Raw genomic sequence first — 20020 nt, 5'->3', positions numbered from 1 at the left:
ACAATGAAGCTCAACATGCTTTGTCAGCTGGAGGAAGACTAGATTTTTGGCAAACTTCAGAACTCCCTAATTATGACAGAACCAGAGGGTAGGTCCTGCTTTGAAGCCAAACTTCATCACAAGCTGCCTTAACAGTACCTTGATATTAAGCTCCATAGAGGAGAGAGTTACTGCCCGTTGCTTCTTGTCGGTTCATGTGAGTGAACATGTGCTCAAACCGAAAAAATACCCAGAAGTAGACTTTCTATCAACACAACTTGCCCAATTTGAGTCTGTAAAACCAATAAGCCTAGGATTTGTGCTTGTGATATACATAATGCCAAAAGTAAGAGTGACCTTCATATATCTCAACACACACTTTGTTGTAACTCAATGTTCAGCTTTTTGGGCTGTCACGAAGGGAGAGATGTAGCTCACAGCATCCTTGATGTCAAGTCTAGTAAAAATGAGATAGATAAGGCTGCCCACTAGTTGCCTAAAATTAATTCATCCACCACTGCTGAGCCTGATTTAGCTAAAAGTTCCAGTCCTTTCTTCATAGGTGTAGATTCAAATTTGCAATCGTGCATCCAAAACTTACACAAAAAACTTGTGGCATACTTTGATTGAACAATAAAGATGTAACTATTTGTATCTCAAACCTCTACACCAAAACAAATAATGGAGAGGTCCCAAATCAGTCATATCAAAAGTCTGGCACAAATTGTGTTTGACCTGCTCAACAAAATGTGTTGCACTACTAGTAATGATCAGATTGTCAACATAAATGACAAGAATAAGAGTCTCACCACTAGCATGCTTGACATACAGATTAGAATCAGGCCTTTGTTGAAACTCTTGATAAATCAAATACATATCAATCTTGATGTACCATGCAGGGGGAGCCTATTTGAGAACATAGAGAGCTTTTACCAATTTGCAAACCTTGTGTTCTTTACTGTCAACCTGAGAACCTAGAGGTTGTATCATATTGACCTCTTCCTACAAATCAACATTGGAAAAAGCACTATTGACATCCATCTGATGGATTCTCCGTCCAAACTGAGTTAAAAGAGAAAGGACAAGCAAAATAGTGCTCATTTTGGTTATGGGAACAAATCTCTCCTCATAGTCAAAGCCCTCCTTCTATGAAACCCTTAAGCTACAAACCATGCCTTGTACTTATCAAGTGTGCCAACAACCTAACCTTATACACCCATTTGCAACCAATGGGCTTCTTCCATGGTGGAAGATATGACAACATCCAAGTGTTGCTTTTCATCAGACTTTGATGTCCCTGGTGGAAGATTTGATAACATCCAAGTGTTGTTTTTCATCATACTCTGATGTTCAGTTGCCATAGCTTGTTCCCTTTTTGGTATACCTTTAGCCTCTAAATATGTTGAAGGCTCAAAAATACTTGAATGTTCTCCATAAGAGCAAAGTTGATTGCAGTACGTTTGTCATGTCCCCTTCTCAGCACTAGAGAGATGGGCACCAGCTTAATCTATCTCCACATCCGGATAGGTTAATAATATTATTTGGCAGGATGTTTACCAGTCACAATAGGGGTTTAAATTAATTTACTTCAGAACTTTATTAAAGTGAGAGAAAATTAAGTCATTTTAATGTTATAAGTTATTTACTTTATAAAATGACTTTAAGTAACTACAGGACGAAAATGGAGTTTTAATCCCACATTCTTTGCTTCTTGTGATTTCCCTCAATTCGAGGCTATTAAAGGGAGCTTACATTGGGGATTATCAACATAGAAGAAAATTTATGAGCATAAATATTCTAAGTCCTGGTTGCTTTGATGTGACTAGTCTGAGGCTTTGAAGACGAAAACCCTCAAGTTTGTAACACCAAGGAGCTGGATGTTACCCCATGCTTCCTTTAATTTGCAGTTGAATGGTTGTGGGCAGAAATCGGCAAGAAATGCTCTTCCAAAAAAATAGGAAAGTAAGTCCCATTGTTTGTTCTTTTCTTTGGAGTTTTTGAAATACAGTTGGCATTACACAGGAGTCTGGCCGTACATGATAGCTGGGTATCTGTCATTGAGGGTCTGGGAAATCGACATTCAACAGTCCCTTGCAGTGTACAAGGTAATAAAATTCCTATAAGAAAATCTTCAAATCACTACATCCTGTAGTAGCCGACTGATGGTTATTGGAGGTTTTGGGCGCCATAACAGGAGGAGTTCGAACTCATAGATCTTATTTACATTTCCAGCTAGGTCGGCTTAGTTTTCACGTCTGAACCATTGCACAGTAACCTCAGATATCTTATTCCGGCAGAGGAGGAAGCATACGCATCAAGGAAGGGGAGGGTTATCACGTCATACCAAGGGCGCCTTCTCAGTATAAATCGTAGCTCACCTACAGCAGTTGCACGTTCGGAAATCGCAGTGGGAACCTAGCATGGAATGAGTTCAAATATATGCCGCTGGTACCAGTAATATTATACAGTCGGGTGGGAGTATTGCTTCTAGTGTTTATGCGTGGACCTCTTGAGCAGGTTAGAAGGAAGAATTTGAATTGCAGTCGTCATCCCTGGAGTGCCATTAAGCCGCCAACATACAGGACATAGCAAACATGGCAGTCTGAAGGTCTACACTCGGGTGTAATATTCATACGGCAGCCCAGGAGTAGAGGTCTGTTATACTTTCTTGTGAACAGGTCTAACGTTTTTAATGCAGAATGTCATATTAGATTGTGACCACATTCAAACATCACATTGGAATAAAGGAAGCTGATACTGTGATTTTAATTCATCTTGTTCTAATATTAATTTTTCTGCCAGTACTGGTGAAGTTAATTGTTAATTACCAACATGTGGTCGGTTTTTTTTTCAACAGTTTGATATAATGATTCACTTGCAATATTCAATAGTATGTTTGGATTAACAATTCCAGTGATCAGTAATAACATTCCTAAGTTCTTAGAAGGTCTGTGAACTGTTTGACGAAATTATTTCCAACAGTAATTCATCAGCATTTGCCATAAAATTAAGGCCAGTATATTACAACGTTGCTTGCCCTTACTCCTTTCAAATCTACCCTCAACAAGTTAATCATCATCAAGATCACTAAGGTATTGGCCTACAATTTAGGTCCGAGAGTAGAAGAACCAACACCAATACAAGAAGAACAACATCACCTGGAATCTCAGAATGTGGAGCCTAAATGTCTTAAGGGGCAAGTGGCATAATAAAATCTAAATCCCTATCATCAAGTGAACCAAATGGAAGATGAACATCTAATCTGTAGCTTGTTTACCTGTGGAGACTGATCCTCAAGGCTCAAAACTAGAGAAGGCTGAAATGGACCTTGTTCTTCATCAAACACCACATCTCGACTAGAGACAATCACTATCGACATCAATCAGTTGATTAGCCTTTTGATAAGCCTTATTTGCATTATTGTACCCTATGAACAATTTCTATTTCTTGGGATCCAGTTTGGTGGGCTTGGCATCTGAAATCCAAGCACAAGTTGTCCAGCCAAAAACCTTCAAATGATAGATTCCTCTAGGGTCGTTTCCTTAATGGCTTGTATACGAGACCAGTTCAAAAGATAAATTGTAATAAAGATTGCCTTTGTCCAAAACTTATTTGAAACATTTATACATCAATTAAGCCATCTTGGTGACTATATGGTTGTTGTGCTCAACAACGCATTTTGTTGTGGGGCATAAGGTATGGTAAGGTGATGCTCAATCCCATGTCATGCACAAAAGTTGAATAAGTCGGACAAAATTCTCTGTCATTGTCAGACCAAAAAGTAACTATCTAACAACCCGACTCAATTTTTCTGAAACCCTGAGCTTTTGAAAAGTGTAACACCTCTAATTTATGCTCGAGAAAATATACCCACATTTTACTACTGAAGTCATCAACAAAGAGGGAAGAAATACTTGCATCATGTTGCAGATGGAATGTTCATGAATTCCCAAATATCTCATTAACCATTTGCAAGACTCTGAATGCCCTCAAAATGTCACCATCTGAAAACAAAGTTTGAAGTTGCTTCATAGCCTAACAAACTTCGCAAATTTCATGATTTTGTGCTTGAATCTCAAGTAATCCTATAACCAAACTATATCGAGCCAACTAAGAGAGAGAGTGCGAATATGCTAATGCCCATATAGTTGATGTCAAAGATTGTTGATGGAAGCACTTCTTGTTGCATTCGCCTAATCCTGAGAATCACCTATATCAATGAGTCCCTAAAGACCATGAACCCCAAGACCAACTCCAACTGTAGTATGAAACTCTCTGTCAACAATGTTGCACTTATGCAAACTAAAAACAACAACAGTTGTGGAGAATGAAGCATAATATGATTGATTGACAGTAGATTAAGCTTCATACCTAGGACAAAGTATACATTGAGAAAGATCAAATCCCTCTCACCAAGTGAAATTTGAATGTTGTACTTTCTGACAAAAGTATACTCGCAACTCCTCCAAAGATCACTAAATTTGGGAAAGGTGTGAACTCTAGGAACTAATCCCAACCATGTGTGAAATGTCGAGAGGCACCAAAGTCAATTTACCAGGTAGATGATGTTTGATGATCTTATGGGCATGTGGCCATGAACGCATAGGAGGCAGACTTCTGATTAGAATGTGTAGCGACTTGGGCCTCCTGCTGAGACCCCCTTTGCAAAGAGTGTGTGACTACCAATTGTTTCTTGCAATCTATCTTCATGTGACCAAACCTGTAATAATAATTGCACTAATTGCGCTTATTCTTTGAAGATGCTTGAGATTTTCCTGGTGCTTTCTACTGGGAAGAATGAGGCTTACCGAGGCTTTGGGTGCGAAGGCCAACTATTCAATGGAGGGCGAAGTAGCACTACTTCCAAACTGTTGCTTCCATCTTTCTCCAATAGCTTGTTGTAGAGATCAAGAAACTTCAGGCCAATGCTAGTAGAAGTGATAATAAGTGTCTCAATAAAATGCACATAGGATTGGGGCAAGCTTTTTCAGCGTGATCACTACCATATCTTCTTCCTCCATCTTGAAACCAATAGCCTTACGCTGGTCACAAATGTCCTTGATCTTTGTAAGATGTGCCTGGAGAGAGATCTTCTCATCCATACGATAGGAAACAACATATTCTTCAAAGATAAAGTCCTAGTTCACTCATCAAAATTTGTCCCGGATAGACCTAACTTGTGTAGGTTGTGTTTCTGTACCCGAAATAATCTTCTCAAGGCATCAATATTCAAATATTGTCATCATGTGTCACTTCCAAGTGTCATAATTGTGGCCATTTGAAGATGCTTGAGATTTTCCTGGTGCTTTCTACTGGGAAGAATGAGGCTTACCGAGGCTTTGGGTGCGAAGGCCAACTATTCAATGGAGGGCGAAGTAGCACTACTTCCAAACTGTTGCTTCCATCTTTCTCCAATAGCTTGTTGTAGAGATCAAGAAACTTCAGGCCAATGCTAGTAGAAGTGATAATAAGTGTCTCAATAAAATGCACATAGGATTGGGGCAAGCTTTTTCAGCGTGATCACTACCATATCTTCTTCCTCCATCTTGAAACCAATAGCCTTACGCTGGTCACAAATGTCCTTGATCTTTGTAAGATGTGCCTGGAGAGAGATCTTCTCATCCATACGATAGGAAACAACATATTCTTCAAAGATAAAGTCCTAGTTCACTCATCAAAATTTGTCCCGGATAGACCTAACTTGTGTAGGTTGTGTTTCTGTACCCGAAATAATCTTCTCAAGGCATCAATATTCAAATATTGTCATCATGTGTCACTTCCAAGTGTCATAATTGTGGCCATTCAACTATTGATGTTCTTCCAACATAATGTTGATAAAAGATGCCATCGTGAAAACTGAGGTTATTGGTCAACAATGTGGAATGAAAAGCAAGGTACATGTTGGTAATCAATGGGCACAATTTCCAATATAGAACATGCTGAAGCAAACAAAAAGAATGATGAACATGAAAGAAATTGTCAAAAAAAAAAAAATTGTAAAGATGCCTCAAAATCAAAAACCCTACTCGAACATGAAACCCTAATCGAATTTCACAATGGACCAATAAAAAAAATGACCAAATCTCATTACCATGAAGCAAAAATGAATAAAAACACATGATTTTCAATGGTAAAAGAAACAAAAAAATGCTTTTAAAGGCGGCGAAGTTCCAACAAAAATCATGTCTCTGATTTGATCATAGTTACACCGCCCTGGGAGACGAGGGGACGGGGGGACAAGTTTTCGAGACAGGGGGACAGAGGGGCCTTGATTTGGGGATGGCAGGGGGACGGCGGGGGGACGGCGGCGGGGGATGGGGGGTGGCGGAAGGAGTAGGGGTGTATATACTATACATATGGTATAGCATATACCATATCAACTGGAACATCATGATTCATGATCAAATGACAAACAAACAATGAACATTAAACATTGAACATCAGCAAATAATAAATATTAGTCTAAACTCTATATATCAGCCTTCAAATCAATAGTATGAGTATCTAGATTCTACTATCTAATAGTAATCAATGATCATATGAGTCATGACATAAAGATGATTACAATAAGTATCATGTGCCATGAATCATGATATCAAAATAAGTATATAATGCAAACAAAAACTACAAGTCTCCTAGAGTCCAAATCAAAATGTCAAATCAATGGAGACTCCTTGGCGTCCCTCCACAATGAAGGAGACTTCTTGGCGTCCCCTCTCAATGAAGGAGACTCCTTGGCATCCCCCCGCACCCCCACACTCGGAGACCTCTAGCCGTTTCGGAGACGTCTCCCCCGTCTCGAAGACCTCTAGCCGTCTCGGAGACGTCTCGCCATCTCCGGCGGCAGTGGCGCCGTCCGAAACGCCAAGACGCCGTCCCCCCGTCCCGAGGACGTCCCCGTCTCCGAAACGGCCCAATTTTGGGGGGGGGGACGCGTACCCATGTTACACTGGATTTGATCTAGTTTGGCTCGGAAAGACAGCACAAAGAAGAAACGTCACACGGCATCAAATGCGAAAAAGCACATAAGTAAAAATTATGGCTTGGATTAAACAAAAAACCGCAAAATAATCAGGTCAATTGTTGGATGCCCACGAGTGTAAAAATCTTGTGGGTTGAAAAACATGTTTTGAAACCCTAGATTTTTCCTAACAAACAGGCGCAATTTATGCAAGTAGACACACCCATGAATTTGCAATAAACCCTAGCTTAGTCTAGAGCAAACTACAAAAATTCTTTTTTTTTTTTAAACAAAAGCCCTCAAATTTTTCACAAGAAGAAAAAGAAACAGCTAGAAATTTTTATGTTTTGACATCATGAAACTCTAAAAAATATATCATATTAACTTTCACACAAAATACATAAAGTTTACAAAAGCCTTAACTAAAAAGCAAAGTCATCTAAATAAAGAGAACTAAAAATAAAACTGATTCATACAATTCAAAATAGAGCCTAAATGAAGATTGACAAAAAGAATCTAGAAGCAGCTAAAAAAAATCGAAGAAACCTAAGGTACTAAAAATATTCTAATATGGTGCCTATCATTAAAAATGATTGGTGTCTCGGGGTTCGCCACTTAATTTGTTTGTTGATTGGCCATGTTGTTTTTGTCTACATCAAGGTTCAAACCTCTGTTGGGCCATGGTGATTGCAGGCTTGTCCCTTTGCTGATCCAATGCGATCATAGGTTTGAGCCTCATCTTTCTAATAAGGGGATGAGGTTCACATTTGTGGCCTTTCTAGTTTTCATAGCTTTAGGTCAAGTGTTTCACACAGAGCCAGCGGGTATGTTTTGTCAGTGTCAACAGTCATGTTAAAAAGTCTACCATGCACTTAATAAAAAAAAAATTAAAAATTGGTGTCTCTGGCTGAGTTGGTGTTTAATGGTGTTGATTTGTCTCCAATGGGTTGGTGCCTATGAATAATTAAGAAGGGATTGATGTCTCCTGTGAGTTGGTGAATACAAAATTTGAATAAAGTTTTATGCAAGCAATATTTTGCTGTGGCTTTCTTCCGTAAAGGTTTCCATGTAAAACCGTGTCTGTTTATGAAATTTTGTATTGCGTAAATGGTGCATCCTGTGACACTTACATTGTGCAATTGATATGCTTATGGTATTAAATTCGAAAAAGTATCCTCTCTTAGTATAAACACATGTGTTTCTTCACTATACCTATCTAATGAAACTGAAAATACTGAGAGATTCCTGCTTTCTTTTAGAAAGGTTATGTCTATTGCTTATGAGACTTTTAAACCCCTGGCTGTCTATCAGAAATTTGTTCTGTTCTGAATGTTTGTGTTGACATTGGTGACTTGACATTTTCAAGAGATTCTGTCATCGTAGTCTTGTTCAGACATGGAATGTTGTTCTCAACTCATCTCAAATCATGTGCAAATGACAATTTAATATTCATTCTGTTTAGTTAATAATCTTTGCACATTTTGATTATAACGAATATTTGGAAGGGGTTACAATTCATCTCAAATCATGTGTAAATGACAACTTAATATCCATTCTGTTCAGTTAATTGTTCTTACACATTTTGATTATAACAAATACTTGGAAGGGATTATAATGGATACTTCAGCCCTGTGCCATAAATCCATTATTTTGTTGTGTGGCTTGCACTATGCAACTTGCTTCTACTCACCAAGTCCATCCTACGAAAGATACTTTTCAAATTTCTCAGAATCTAGTTTTGAAATCACCAAATAACCCACTGTAGAAAAGAGGTTTTTACTTGCTGATTTGTATTATTGTGGTAAACATGAACATAAAAACTTTGAACTGCTGTTTCAATCAGTTTTTATTACTGGATCATTTAATTGTCACTATGGTGTTTCATTGTTGAATAGCCCTGTAAGACTGTATCTACTTCTGCAAAACAAGGTCAGTATTGGATATTATTTCTTTGGCTACAGAGCCAAAACAGAACTGATCAGGAGCAAATAAGAATCACCAAATTGCATCATTGGTAAAATCAAAGAAAAAGAAATCAAGACCAATTATATGATTAAACTTGGTGAATTGTACCTTTGGATCTATCGTTGACTTTCTCAAAGTTAACAATTATGCCCCAAGTTAACAGCTCATCCTGCAAGATAGATGAGATGTCTTTTTCTCCACTTGAGCTTAGTACACGGACAAGCCTTCCAGGCTGCAGAAATGGCAAACAATGCCTGGGTGAAAACACAATTTTACGAATATCACTTTTGAAGTTCCTGAACTGTTCCAGTAGAGAGTAATAATCTTTTAATTTATCTTCTTCCTCAATCACAATAGAGCTTCTTTCTTCCTCCAGATCTTTCACGCGTTTCTGCATCCATATAAAACAAACAAAAAATAAATATTACCATGGAGCATAAACCACTCCAGCATTTGGGATGTTATCGACATTAGGTGTAACATATAATGTGAATTTCAAGAGAAAAGTCCTTTAAAGACAGCCAGTTAACTAACTAGAAAAGGTTTCTTCCCGAGTACAAAACTTTGAAAGACGAGGACAATTTTGCTTAATATCCTTGCAGACAAGCACTAAGGTTGTGGCAATAAATACATGCCAAAGAAACAATACAAATATGCTTATTGTGTAAGTACTGACCTGGAGACTGGGAAGTGCACGATCAGATTGGAACTGGTAGAATGATTGTCTCAATAAAGCCTCTGGATCACCATCTTCACAACGCATCTGATTCAAAAGCATGTTGTAGCTCAGATGGAAGGCACTGAAACAAACCAGAATATATCCCTTAGCTTTCCATCCAATTTATCACTTGATGCATGCAAACTAGCTTTAAAACTATGTTCCACAGAGTTTTTGGGGTGGGGACAGCACAGGATGGAGGGATGTCTTTCCAATATGGGTATGGTCTAGGGCCAATTTTCAGTGTACAGTAGGGAATGGCTGTTAAAAAAATAGCGGAAATATAAAGAGAGAAATTTCAAATATGCATATCATAAGATTGATAAAACATTCATCATAGACATTTTAGAAGCTAAATACATTGCATTAGACTTGAACTGAGATTTCACACGAATCAAAGAAAATTAACAAAATTTAAATGCTTTCATTATCAATAAAATATAGAGCAAATGCCCAAAGGCTCCAAGTTTCAACCACAAAATGACATAAAATATTTAAATGCAAATACTATAACTAGACTATTAAACAGTAAATATAGAAGTCCATAATAATATATAACTGGCCATAATTAGAATATGGTAGATCTAAGAGTCTAATTCAAGTACATTTGATGTCCTAACCTCCTCTTCCAACCTTGTTCACTCCTTGACCAGCTGCTCCTTCTCTTGCTACTATTCTCCTTTGCGAATGTGAAAACGAATTTATTTTTCTTCTTTTTGGTTATTTTATGCTTAGATTAGATTTGGTATCCTTGTGGGCCAGCCAGCCTTTTCTACAAATTTATGAATGTGTTATTTTTTAACACTAGTTATCCAACTATGTCTTGGACACCAGGGGATGGCCAAAAGTCCCCAGGACAGCTAGAGGACTTCTAGCCATCCCTGACCACTCTCAAAGCCGTTCCAGGAACCATCTCCGAATTTTGCAGAAAAGGGTACAAGAAGGGGGATAGAAAAATAATGTCAGTGTACCAGTACCATACCAGGGATGGAGGCAGGTCAAAAAACCCAGGGGACGCATCCCGGTGGATGATAGCTTTCAAATCAATTCCACAAAATTCTTATTTTAACATATTAAAATTTTGGTTTAAGAAAAAAATTGAGCACAAATCTAGAAACAAAAGCCAAAGTAATAACAAGCAGTTAGCGTCCCTTGTCCCACTTGGATGCATACCCCCCACTAACACCAAACATTTCCAAGATGGGGATATTTTGAATGGGGACTTGGGGGAAAATGGGGATTACAAACATGAAGGCGTGGCTCTGCTTACTGAATTTGTTCCCATTAGACCAATTTGTAGACAGAGAAGTTGCTAGGCTGCTTGAGGCCCCTTTACGAGGACTTGGGACTCACTATAGTAAGTCTGTAAGTTCACCAATTGCCCTACTACAGAAGAATGATGTGTTGCAAACAATATGTCAAGTGGTTAGTTTGTTGGGAGCTTGCTATCATGATACAACAAAATTTCTAGCTCATATTCATGTTACCTACCATAATGGGTATATGCTTGAGCAGAAAACCAGCTTGAATTTATCTTTACTAAAATATATCTAGTTTAGATACTTGATATTTTTTGTTACCCAAGCTGAAATTTGAACTACGTCATGTCATCATCTGTCAATGACGGGAATAGCAAAAAATTAGTGGTAGAGATTATAAATAGACACGTCACTGGCCACCTTTGACACAAAACAAGGATGATGTGTGCTGTCTGTTTCAGTCCAGATGTTTATGGTTGATGAAGGGGTTGTCACTTCAACAAATCATAAAATATCAAAATGAGCAAGATGAAACTAATAATCCAACTCAAGGATCGAAAAAGAGGTTGAAGTCAAGAGGATATTTGAAGATAATTTGACTTGCAGATGTCCTTGTTTGTGGATGCTTGATTGAAATGAGGAAGAGGTTTCACTTCAACATATCATAAAATTAAAAATATCAAAATGAGCAAGATGAAGCTGAGAATAATCTGCCGTCTGCACATTGACTGATCTGCCAGAGTAGTCCTCTGTGAGGGTTAATAATTCACAGCCAGTTGAACGTGATGTTAAATGAATTTGTTTCTGTGATATCCACATACTCACATATTCATGTATTCATTTTCAAAGCCTTAACGTCCGATGTGGTATTTTTGAATTTTCCCCAAGCCAAAAGTGATGAAGGATGCTCCCCTTAATACCAAAAACACACAACAGAAATATAGAAACAAAAGCAATTTGAGAGAACAAAATATGGGCTTCTTATTATCTCCACAAGCGTGGAATTACAAAATTCGGAATTACAATATGCAAACCCACATGAGCACCTTCCTTACAACAGTCTACAAGACAGCTGCGACTATCACCCAGAACTGCCCTACACAACCTACGGTCCTTCCTTATATAGACATTTTCCACCGCCCGGGAAGGTTCTAGACACAAAGCCCTAACTCTTGAGGCCGACCAACCTCATAATATATTATTTTATTACACTTTTTGATAAAATCGACTCAAGACAATTTACAAATTACATTTTTGGATGGCCCATTTCTAGAGACCATAACTAACCGACCGTTGACCCGATGGGCTATTATAACCCCTTTTTGGAAATGGCAGCTCCTATTCTACAACGATTGATTGCACAAGCATCCATTAGCCGAGGTTTCATCTCATTTCGGAGCCATTTAGGCCCTCATTGCTGAACCTAAAGTTTGGATAGCCAAAATTCATACCAAAAATTTGCAGTAACTGCACTAATACTTATGATATGGCAATGAGTCTCGTCTAACAAGCTGATATATCTAAGTTGAACCTTCATATATGAAATTGGAACAATCTAAGCCCATAAGACCAACTTACTACAATTAGCAAGCTTTCATAAATAACAACTCTGCACTGGAATAGCCCTTGCTGAAAAACACAAAATTGGAAAAAGAAATATCTTTGGGTGATGCAAGATTACCCTTACACACAGGATGGTCCTTGATCTATTAGAGTGGCACTCTATGAGGATCACTAATTCACATCAAGTTGAACGTCCTGCAAAATGAATTAGTTTCTGTGATATCCTCATATCCATATATTCTTGTGTCAATTTTCAGAGCCTTAACATCCAGTTTGTTATTTTTGAATTTTCCCCAAGCCAAAAGCAAACAAACTTTAGTATTATTTGTTGTCTGCATGTTCCTAAATGTGTTCATTTGACCTAAACCCTTTGGCTCATGTGTTCATTTGACCTAAATGAACTTACCTACATGGTTGTAAATCTCCAAATCAAGGTTTGATATTTTTTTGAGACATGAAGTTGATAACGCTTAAGATGATTTCTGACATGTTCAGTTATTGAAACACCCAAGTGGCCATCTTTAGTGATTAAAATTTTCACCTGCACCATCTTCATGCAAATTCCCTGGGTGAAATGTTTTTTGTTACATAGATGGATATGCTTGCTTAGTTATGTAGTCCCTGGATGATGTTGTATGACTTTCAATTGTTTTTTAACAGCTACCCGGCCTGAAAATGTCTCAAAAAAGTTGTCAAAATTAGAGGATAACACATCTCATATTTCGGCAACAAATATCTTTGGTTTCTTTTACACAGCCATCTGAGCTCATCTAGTATATTATTTTAATGTTTTCTCTATTGAGTGATGTGGATGGCAATGGCAGTTTATAAAGGAAGTACCTCAATTTTGCAAGCTGCACAAAAATGGACAACAAACCCATGTTTCATTTCAGTTGTCATATACCCATTCACAATTTTTCATGGCCTTAAGACACCTAGTCAGCCTGCAATGAAATTCTCCAGTGTAGTTGCAATAGAAATTAAAATTTCATCATTTTCTATAGTTCATGGCTTCTTTAAAAACATTTTGAAATGTTTTTTCAAATAGTTTTAGGGTAAATATGAGGCCTAAATTTTCATGTTCCTGTAAAGTTTAACTTTATAAACTTATTACAAAGTTAAAAGTTTTGAGAGCTTTCACAGAAAAATCATTGGATCGTCCAAGCATATTTTAGGCTCCAATGACACTGTTGTTCTCAATGGTGGAAAAGCAAGTTGCCAGATCAGCATTTTTAAAATGGGATTCCCATTGATGAATCAATGGAGGCAAAGGTGAGCGCCAGCAATAACAATAGTTTCAACGATAGTTGATGATGGTTGCCACGTCAGCAATTTGCAGCCCATCCTTAAGTCGGTCATGACATTAAAGGGCTTCTTTGACTTTGTAATTTCATTGATATTAAAAGAAATTTTGCCTAAGTTGCCAAGAACTGTTGTCTATGCCCTAATTTCACTAATGCGGGACATTCATAGTTTGCAGCACCATTTCCAGCGAATGGAGGGAAGATAGATTGGTAATAGTCAAAAAAGAAGGCCCTTCCTTATATATTTGACTTTTTTGGGAGCTAACATACAACATTTGCAGCACTTTTCTTCATTTAAAAAAGAACAAACTGTTGGAATTTCATTCACCATTGTGAGCTTCAGCAGAGGTTGTCTAGGCAAAGGTTGAAGACAAGAGCGATGAGACCTTTGTTTCATTCACAAAAAGAAAAACTTCAACAGAAGTAGATAAAGATAAATTTATTAATGTCCAACAAGAGACCAACAAGGGTCTAAGGGACTGAAAGTTTACAAACAAGGGGCACCACTTACAGCAGGGACACCAAACAGTGCCCGCGAAAGAACAAAGAAGCAAAGGAAGACAACAAAGAAAGGACTAGGGGTCCCTCCTTGGCCGAAAGAAGTCCAACATAGAAGGATAAGGAACAAAGCAACCAAGGGTCCTGAACCATCTCTAAATACTGTCAAATAAGGAGTGCCACTGTCTGGTGAGTCCACAACAAGGTCTCACTGATTTGATGTAGCTAAGAGCAAGAGTATAGAATTGTCATTTCATGCCCTTCGCAAGGGACGTGGGCACATCAAAGTTGGCGATACGCTGATCCAAAGCCTGGTGCTGAGGAAAAAGGAGTTGCAAAGTACGGTCCTAAAGATAAGTGGCCTCCTAGAGATAGAGCGCTAAGCAATGCTGGTCAATGTAACTAAAAAAGCGGATAAGGACATGTAATCTTTGTAAGACAGTAAAACCTCCCTCTAATCTCATGGTAGATAGGACAACAAAAAATAAAGTGAGTCTTTGTTTCCGTCTTTGCAAGGGTACATAAATGACAAATACAATCCTCTCTGTCGATGTCATGGTCAGTCTGGTATCTAAGCCTGTGAGATCCAACTCTAAAGGAATCAAGAAAGATACGAAGGGCATGGCACCAACGTCGGGTCAAATATGCAAGGTGCACGATAATCCCATCATGGATATCTAAGAAGTGCACGGGAGGAGGTGAGCAAGATCATCCAAAGAAAACTATTATGGAGGGAGACAATCAATCTCAATCTCGATCGAACCAAGTATAGTAGTGGTTTGAGCGTACCAACAGCAAACCATGGTGGTCGGATCAGAACCAGCAATAATGACTGAAGAGCAATAAGCCAAATAAGAACATCTGTGGCAGCCACCAGTCGCATCTACAAAGCCCCACAGACGATGAAGAAACCAGATCAGAACAAACATGATAGCAAGTCAGGAATGAATACCAAACTCAGGCCAAAATAACACTACGGGGAGTGGAACGGTGACATCTAATAATACGCCTAAGAAAAAGTGTCTGAACTCACTCAACCAAGGACCAGTCGGCATCAAAGAGGGAGGGGACCCAAACCACTAAACCATATAAGATTGTGGGTCTGACCAAAGAGTCCAGAAGGGACAATTTGGAGGAAGTGTCCTGAAAGTAATTTCTGAAGCATTGTCTCTCTAACATGGCAAAGGAGCCCAGCCCTTTATTAATCCTAACCAGAATAGTCGATCTCAAGCTAAAGCGAGGGGTAGAGAACTTCACCCCCAAGGTAAGTGTACGAAGAAATGATCTCTATCTCCTGGCCCCATAGACAAAAATGAAGGTGTGAAGTCTTCAAGCAGTTAAAAACCATAACCCGAGTCTTTCTTTGAATCACAATAATAAGATAATAGATAACTTCTATTATTGTTTATTATTATTTAATGGTTATCTATTTGTAATCTATTGTAAGTATTAGGATGTTTCTAATATTTAGTTAGCTTCTAGTTTGAATAGAATGTTTCTAATCTTGATGATCATTTCCTAAGAAAACATTGTTTATTCTTTTGTATATAATGATCTATTGATCACTATTAATAACAAGCAAGTATTTTACCAATTACTTTTTAATATGGTATCAAAGCAATTACTTTGAAAAAAAAATTGGAAAAAAATTATAATTTCTTATTCAAAATTACCAAAGCTTTTTTCTGAAATTATTTTCCTAAGATATCTGCTTCGAACAAACTAGGGTTTGTCTACAAATTACGGCCATTTTTTCTGCAACTGTCGATTGTATTCGCGCAATCTTTAATGCTTATGTCTAGTGAGAATCGTGTCATTTTTACTGCAAAAAAAATCGTGTCATTTTTCCTAATAAAAATCAAGGCATAAAGGGTCTTTTCTTTCCTGCCACGATCTAAACACTTTGGCATAATCACGCCACGATTTGCACAATTTTGGCTCCAAAAACACCTAAAATTTTCTATTGGTTGTCGCGCCTGTTTTATGCCCATGGTCTTGGACGGGATTTACAAGTTTGTTGTAGCTTTTTATGCTCACTAGGTGACATCTAGGGTTTCTTAAACCCTAAGCACTAGATAAGCGCCCAGAATTAGCATTTTTCACTGTAAAGTTGTCATCGTTTTGAAGCTTTTTTAGCACAAACCATCTTTTTTTGAAACCCTAATTTTCTATACCATATCCAAAAAAAATTACAGATTCCTAGCAGATTTTTTGAGAACTAAACTGGGTTGTCTTTCGTTTTTCTGGGTGCTTCAATTTTTGAGCCAACAGATCCAAAATCCAACAGCATATTCCTTCTGGGGTTTTCTAGCTCTCTTTTGGTGCCTCCTCATGAATTCTAGGTCTTTAGATGTTTTTCCTTGAAGTGTGTGTCTTCACATTTTTTATGTTTTTCACTTGAAAACATGCCATGGCATCTTTGACAAATATTTTGCTCAAGGGAAATCATAAATTCAATGGTCGAAATTATGGCACATGGAAGCAACAGATGCTAACAATCTTTGAATATCATAATACTAATCAGATTGTTCTAGGTGTTACACATCCTCCGACTACAGCTGGTACTAATCAGGATACATGTAATCAGAATAATCGAGAGGCGGTGATGCTTCTCAAATTATCCGTAGTTGATGATCAACTCCCTCAGATTCCATCCAGCAAGACAACTGTCGAGTTATTGGAGCACCTTAAGAAACTACATGACACTTCAGACAAAAGCATGGCCTTCTTTCTTAAGAACTCTCTATTTTCTATTATCATAGATGAGCAAAAATTGCTCCAAGAATACTTGAATAAGATTCAAGATATCCATGATTAGTTGCTTGCCATTGAACGCAAGATAGAGGAAGAGGACATTGTGGTAATAACCCTCAAAAGTTTACCCAAGTCCTAGGAGCAATCTATCGAGACTCTCAACATTACTTCTACTAGTGTTGATCTGAAGTTCACAGATCTTTGCACGATCCATGGAAACAGCAGTTTGGTAGCTGGAAAGCAAGCCTTTGTTGCTAAATATTTTCAGAATGATAAAGGCAAGTCTCATTCACATTAGTCTTCTCAGCAGAAGTCCTCTACTCCATCACTAGAAGGCTCCAAGAAAAAGAACATGCAATGCAACTACTGCCACAAGTATGGTCACATGAAGGTTGAATGTCGAAAACGCTTAGCTGCCCAAGCTAAGAAATCTAGTTTGCAGCCCAAAGAGAACATTGTAAAGCACGTTGGGCAAATAGAATCTTCTTTTTACGCCTCCATGGCTAAAAGACCTGTAGAAAATGTGAAGTCGTCTACCTGGTACATTGATTTAGGTGCTTCTCGTCATCTCACCCACCGCAAACCAGTTCACTGACTACCAGCCTTTTTCAAATTCAGTAATTTTTGGAGGGGAACAAAAGACTATTATCAGCAAAGGCAACATTCACATTCAGTCTGCTAGGAGGAATTTCATTTTCCTCAATGTGTACTATTTTCTAGGGATGGAACTCAATCTATTCTTAGTCAATCAGATGTTGCGACACTCTCCACGGTTGGATATCACCTTCAGTTCACATCAATGCACTATCACTGATAGGGATACTCAGTCTGTTGTTGCAGTTGGCCTTGAGGATCATGGTCTTTTTAGACTTGTTGATTATGGTGATTCTTAGGACCTAGTTATGGCTGATCAACGGTCTTCTGTTAGCTCACTTTGGCATCAACAGTATGGGCACTTAAAAGTGCATTATCTCTCTCAACTTGCTCGAGAAGAGCTTGTCCTCAGTTTGCCAAAGATTCAGACTCAACTTGGAGTTTGTGATGCATGTTAGGCCGTGAAGCAACATCACACACCTTTTCCTTTTGGTGATTCATGGAACGCTTCTTAGGTACAGCTTATTCACGCTGATATCTGTGGCCCTATGGCTACACCTTATGTTCTTGGGTCCAAGTATTTTTTGTTGTTTGTTGATGATTTTAGTAGAAAGATATGGGTATATTTTCTGGAAAAGAAATCATGTGTTTATTATATTTAAGTCCAGACCTCATTGATAAAGAGTCTGGGAAATCTATTATTGCTCTTAGGACTAATAATGGGGGGAATTGTGCTCTACCGAACTCTCTAGCTTCTGTGATATTCATGGCAGCAAGTGCCAATTAACCACACCCCATACACCATAGCAAAATAGTGTAGTTGAATGTCAAAATAGAACAATCACTGGGATGGCTCAATCCATGCTCAAACACAGACATGTTCCGAAGAAGTTTTGAGCAAAAGCAATTAACACTACAGTTTACCTTTTGAATCGGACACCCACTATGGCGCTCAAAGGTAAGACTCTGAAAGAGGCTTGGTCAAGTCGCAAGCCCAAAATCAGTCACCTCAAGGTTTTCAGTTCTCTTGCCTATGTTTGGACCCCTAATACGTCACGTACCGAATTGGATGCAATGAGGCAGAAACAAGTTCTTGTTGGATACAGTAGTCTTCATAAAGCCTACCGCTTGATCGAAACTAAGACATCTCGTCTCTTTTACAGTCGTGATGTAGTCTTTGGTGAATAGCGAGGGTCATTCATGCTTGATTCTCCTATTCTTTTTCCAGTAGATCAGCCTATGAAGACTCATGATTTGGGAGTTCGGCTTCCACTAGGTCCACCTAATGGGAGGGCTCCAGCAACTCCGATTCTATCAGTGATTCTTGTACAAACACCTCTGGCTTCTCCTACAGGATCACCTAGGTTTGTAGATGCTTCACCTAAGTTTGATCCAAATTCTTCTAATGAAGAACCAAATCATAGACTATCTCCTAATGCTAATGTTGGTCCTTCTCTCCGACCTAAGTGGTGGGCTAAAACACTTGATGATCTTCGAAGTGATGAGCTTATTGATGGGAGAACTGCTCAAAAAAAGAGAGAACCTACAGAGTCAGTTAATTTTGCTCTTATGGCCAACGTTCACAATGTGTTTAAACCTCAAACATACTCAAAAGCTAGAGGAATTCTAGAGTGAGAACAAGCCATGCAATCTGAACACCAAAGTTTGTTGAAGAATTACACCTAGATCCTTTCTGATCTTCCATCAAGGAAGAAACCCATTGGCTACAAATGGGTTTACAAAATAAAATACAAGTGTGATGGTACTTTGGATAAGTACAAAGCTCATTTAGTTGCAATGGACTTTTCTCAGCGTCAAGGCATTGATTATGAGGAGACCTTTTCTCCTACAGCAAAGATGAGCACTATCAAATTAGTCCTAACCACAATGGCTCAATTTGGCTCGAAGGTCTACCAGATGGACGTCAAGAGTGCTTTCCGACCTACAAGAAGAGGTCTACGTGACGCAGCCTCCTAGTTTCAAGGTTGCTGGCAAAGAACATCAAGTTCTCAGGTTAGTCAAAGCTCTCTATGGCTTGAAACAGGCCCCTAGGGCATGGCACATGAAAATTTGATAAGTGCCTCGGTGATCAAGGCTTCGAGAGGAGTTCTTCAAACTCAAATTTGTACATCAAGACTACTGACAGTGACATCATCCTTCTGGTCATTTATGTGGATGATTGATTATCTAGCATCTTTGATTCAAGGAATCAAATAAAGTTTATGCCAGTCTTTTAAATAGGCTCGATCTCGAGCTCATGCATTATTACATAGGTGTTGAGGTTTGGCAGCAGTCTTCTAGGATATGCAGATATCAACAGTAGGACCAACCACTTTGTTTGTTAATAACAAAGGCGTTATCAAGTAGCACAGAATCTAGTCTTCCATGAACGAACCAAGCATATGGATGTTCACTGTCACTACAT

General features: G+C 38.4%; 1 protein-coding gene across 1 annotated transcript in view; it reads right to left on the bottom strand.

Moving 5' to 3' along the window:
* MTR4 (RNA helicase, ATP-dependent, SK12/DOB1 protein) overlaps positions 1-20020 on the bottom strand; it is a 134978-nt gene that overhangs the window by 19591 nt on the left and 95367 nt on the right. Inside the window, exons 8-9 of the mRNA XM_089820382.1 lie at positions 9582-9705; positions 9014-9296 (exon numbers count right to left, since the gene is read on the bottom strand). Coding sequence (XP_089676508.1) covers positions 9014-9296; positions 9582-9705 — 407 coding nt within the window. The remainder of the gene's footprint in view (positions 1-9013; positions 9297-9581; positions 9706-20020) is intronic.

This window comes from Cupressus sempervirens, chromosome 3 (assembly GCF_028749045.1).
Source record: "Cupressus sempervirens isolate cs-2001-9-10 chromosome 3, ASM2874904v1, whole genome shotgun sequence".
Classification (NCBI taxonomy): Eukaryota; Viridiplantae; Streptophyta; class Pinopsida; order Cupressales; family Cupressaceae; genus Cupressus; species Cupressus sempervirens.
This window is presented reverse-complemented; position numbering and strand designations above follow the sequence as displayed.